The sequence below is a fragment of the Miscanthus floridulus genome, chromosome 10, assembly GCF_019320115.1.
Source record: "Miscanthus floridulus cultivar M001 chromosome 10, ASM1932011v1, whole genome shotgun sequence".
Classification (NCBI taxonomy): Eukaryota; Viridiplantae; Streptophyta; class Magnoliopsida; order Poales; family Poaceae; genus Miscanthus; species Miscanthus floridulus.
This window is the reverse complement of record NC_089589.1, coordinates 26,126,672-26,129,667: the sequence shown is the minus strand read 5'-3', so window position 1 is coordinate 26,129,667 and position 2,996 is coordinate 26,126,672. Positions and strand designations below refer to the sequence as shown.

The 2,996-nt window shown below is 53.0% G+C and overlaps 1 protein-coding gene across 1 annotated transcript; it reads left to right on the top strand.

Moving 5' to 3' along the window:
- Positions 1-561: 561 nt before the first annotated feature.
- On the top strand, positions 562-1,047 carry LOC136488269 (uncharacterized). Its single transcript, XM_066485264.1, has one exon. The coding sequence runs from the start codon at positions 562-564 to the stop codon at positions 1,045-1,047; it is 486 nt and encodes a 161-aa protein (XP_066341361.1).
- The last annotated feature ends 1,949 nt before the right edge of the window (positions 1,048-2,996 follow it).

Below are 2,996 nucleotides of genomic sequence, written 5' to 3'. Positions count from 1 at the left end.
GTGTAGGTCGCCGCGGCTCATCGCACGAGCAAGCAGCCCCAGCAGGGCCTGCCTGACCACTTCGACAAGCTCATAGAGAGTCCGTGCACCAATCACGCCTACCCCATCAAGCACCTCTACAAGGACTACGAACTCCTCAAGCGCTTTCTGCGATAGACCGACGGGCCAAAAGAAGGAAAGGGCAAGGAGGCAGTGGCCAAGAAGGGAGGCGTGGTAGGAAAGGATGGGGACAGCTTTCCCGATCTCGGGGAATGCCTCATGATCTTTGGGGGATCTGATGCCATCTACTCCAAGCGCCAGCACAAAGTGCACTATAGAGAGGCATGCGTCGTTGAGATGGCTATCCCCTCCTTCCTTAGCTAGTCAGAATCTCCGATCACTTTTGATCAGAGGGACCATCCTTCCCACATCGCCATACCAGGTCACTACCCATTCATCATCGACCCCATTGTCCGCAAGAAGCGCCTCACCAAGGTGCTGATGGACGGAGGCAGTGGCCTCAACATCCTCTACGTCGACACCCTCGACACCATGCACATCCCCTAGTCAGAGCTCTGCCCAATGAGCTCTCCCTTCCACAGTGTGATCCTGGGGATGCAGGTGTACCCACTCGTGCTGATTGACCTACCAATCACATTTGGCGACCGAGCCAACTTACGCTCGAAGGTTCTCACCTTCGAGGTGGTGGACTTCCCAGGGTCCTACCATGCCATTTTGGGGCGGCCATGCTACGCCAAGTTCATGGTGATCCCCAACTACACCTACCTCAAGTTGAAGATGTCGGGACCGAACAGCGTCATCACTGTGGGCAGCACCTTTTCACATGCCAACACGTGCGACCACGAGCATTACGAGCTCGCCACTACCGTCATCAACTCAGCCGAGCTCCCTTGGCTCGAAGAATCGTTGACCCTAGTAGTCCCCGACTACAACAAGCCAACCTCCTCAACTGCCTTCCGCCCACTCGAGGAAACTAAGGCAGTGGGGATCGACCCCACCAACCCAACCAAGATGGTGCAGATCAGGACCCCACTCTTGGACAAATAGGAATGCGAGCTCACCGACTTTCTATACGCCAATCGAGATGTCTTCACATGGACACCTTTTGACATGCCAGGCATACCACGGGAGGTCACTGAGCATGCATTACGCCTCATCCCGGGCTCCAAGCCTACCAAGCAATGCCTACGTTGCTTTGATGATGAGAGGCGCAGGGCCATAGCCGAGGAGGTCGCCAAACTCCTGGCAGCCGGATTCATCAAGGAGGTATACCACTCCAACTAGCTTGGCAATCCTGTTCTTATTAAAAAGAAGACCAGGAAATGGAGAATGTGCGTTGATTATACCGGCCTCAAAAAGGCGTGCCCAAAGGACCATTTTCCTTTGCCACGCATTGACTAGATAGTCGACTCCACCTCAGGATGCGAAATCCTCTCCTTTTTGGATGCCTACTCAGGCTGTCACCAGATCACGATGAAAGAGTCCGACCAGCTCATAACCTCATTCATCACCCCGTATGGTTCATACTGTTACATAACCATGCCTTTTCGGTCTAAAAAATACTGGCGCCACCTATCAACGGTGCATGCAGCAATGCTTCACTGATCAAATCGACCCGCTCGACCAGCCTAACCAAGTCGAATGGCCAAAACCAACAATCACTGTCTATGTTGATAACATAGTGGTCAAAACGGCTCAAGCTTGTGGCCTGATTACGAACTTAGCCGCAACGTTTGCGAACCTCTGAAGGTTCAACATCAAATTGAATCCCAAAAATGTGTTTTCGGGGTTTCAAAGGGGAAGCTTCTTGGATACATCGTGTCCGAATGCGGTATCGAGGCCAACCCCAAAAAAATCATGGACATCTCCAATATGGGCCCTATATGCAATGTCAAGGGCGTACAAAGGCTCACCGGCTGCTTGGCTGCCCTGAGCCAGTTCATCTCCCGGCTAGGTGAGCGGGGGATGCCTCTCTACAAGCTTCTCAAAAAGACGGACGCTTTTGTCTGGACTAAGGAAGCATAGCAAGCTTTGGAGAGCCTCAAAGCGTCGCTGACATCGGCCCCAATCCTCGTCGCTCCAGAACAGGGAGAACCCCTCCTCCTCTATGTCGCGGCATGCAACCACGTGGTAAGCGCCGCCCTAGTCATCGAAAGGGAGGAGCTAGGACACCACCTTAAGGTCCAACAACCCATATACTTCGTTGGGGAGGTACTCACCGATGCCAAGGTTTGGTACCCCTAGGTGCAAAAACTTCTATACGCCGTGTTGATGGTGACCCAGAAGCTCTTACACTACTTCACCGACCATGAAGTCCTAGTCATCACTTCATACCTGATGGGAGACATCGTTCGCAACCGTGACGCCACAGGACTGATCTCCAAGTGGGCACTCGAACTAATGGGCCATGACATCAGGTATATCCCCTGCACCACTATTAAGTCTCAGGCTCTCACGGACTTTGTCGCCGAATGGATGGAGGTCCAGCTCCCAACCCTAGATGTCACCCACGAGTACTGGATGATGTACTTCAACGGGTCGATAATGGCGCCCGGCTTGGGGGCTAGAGTGGTTCTAATCTCCCCAGACGAGAATAGGCTCTGCTACATGATCTGCCTCCACTTTTCGGCCTCAAACAACACCACGGAATACGAAGCCCTCATCAACGGACTGCGCATCGCCATCAAGCTCGGCGCTACGTGGCTCTACGTCCGTGGCGACTCAGAGTTGATCGTTGACCAAGGCATGAAGGAGTCCTCTTACAAAAGCCCCCTCATGGCAGCATACTGCCAGGAGGTGCGCAAGCTTGAGGACAAATTCTAGAGGATCAAACTACATCATGTCCCCCGAAAGGACAATGATGCCACTGATTTTCTTACAAAATTGGCTGCCATACGGGTTCCATCTCCGGATGGGGTTATCATTAATGACCTTCACAAGTCATCCACCTGCATCCTAGAAGGTCCGATCCAGACACACCCCATTGCCAACCTGGC

Bases quoted from the DNA above. Each gene is read 5' to 3' on its own strand.
- LOC136488269 (XM_066485264.1), top strand. From the start codon at position 562: ATGAGCTCTCCCTTCCACAGTGTGATCCTGGGGATGCAGGTGTACCCA.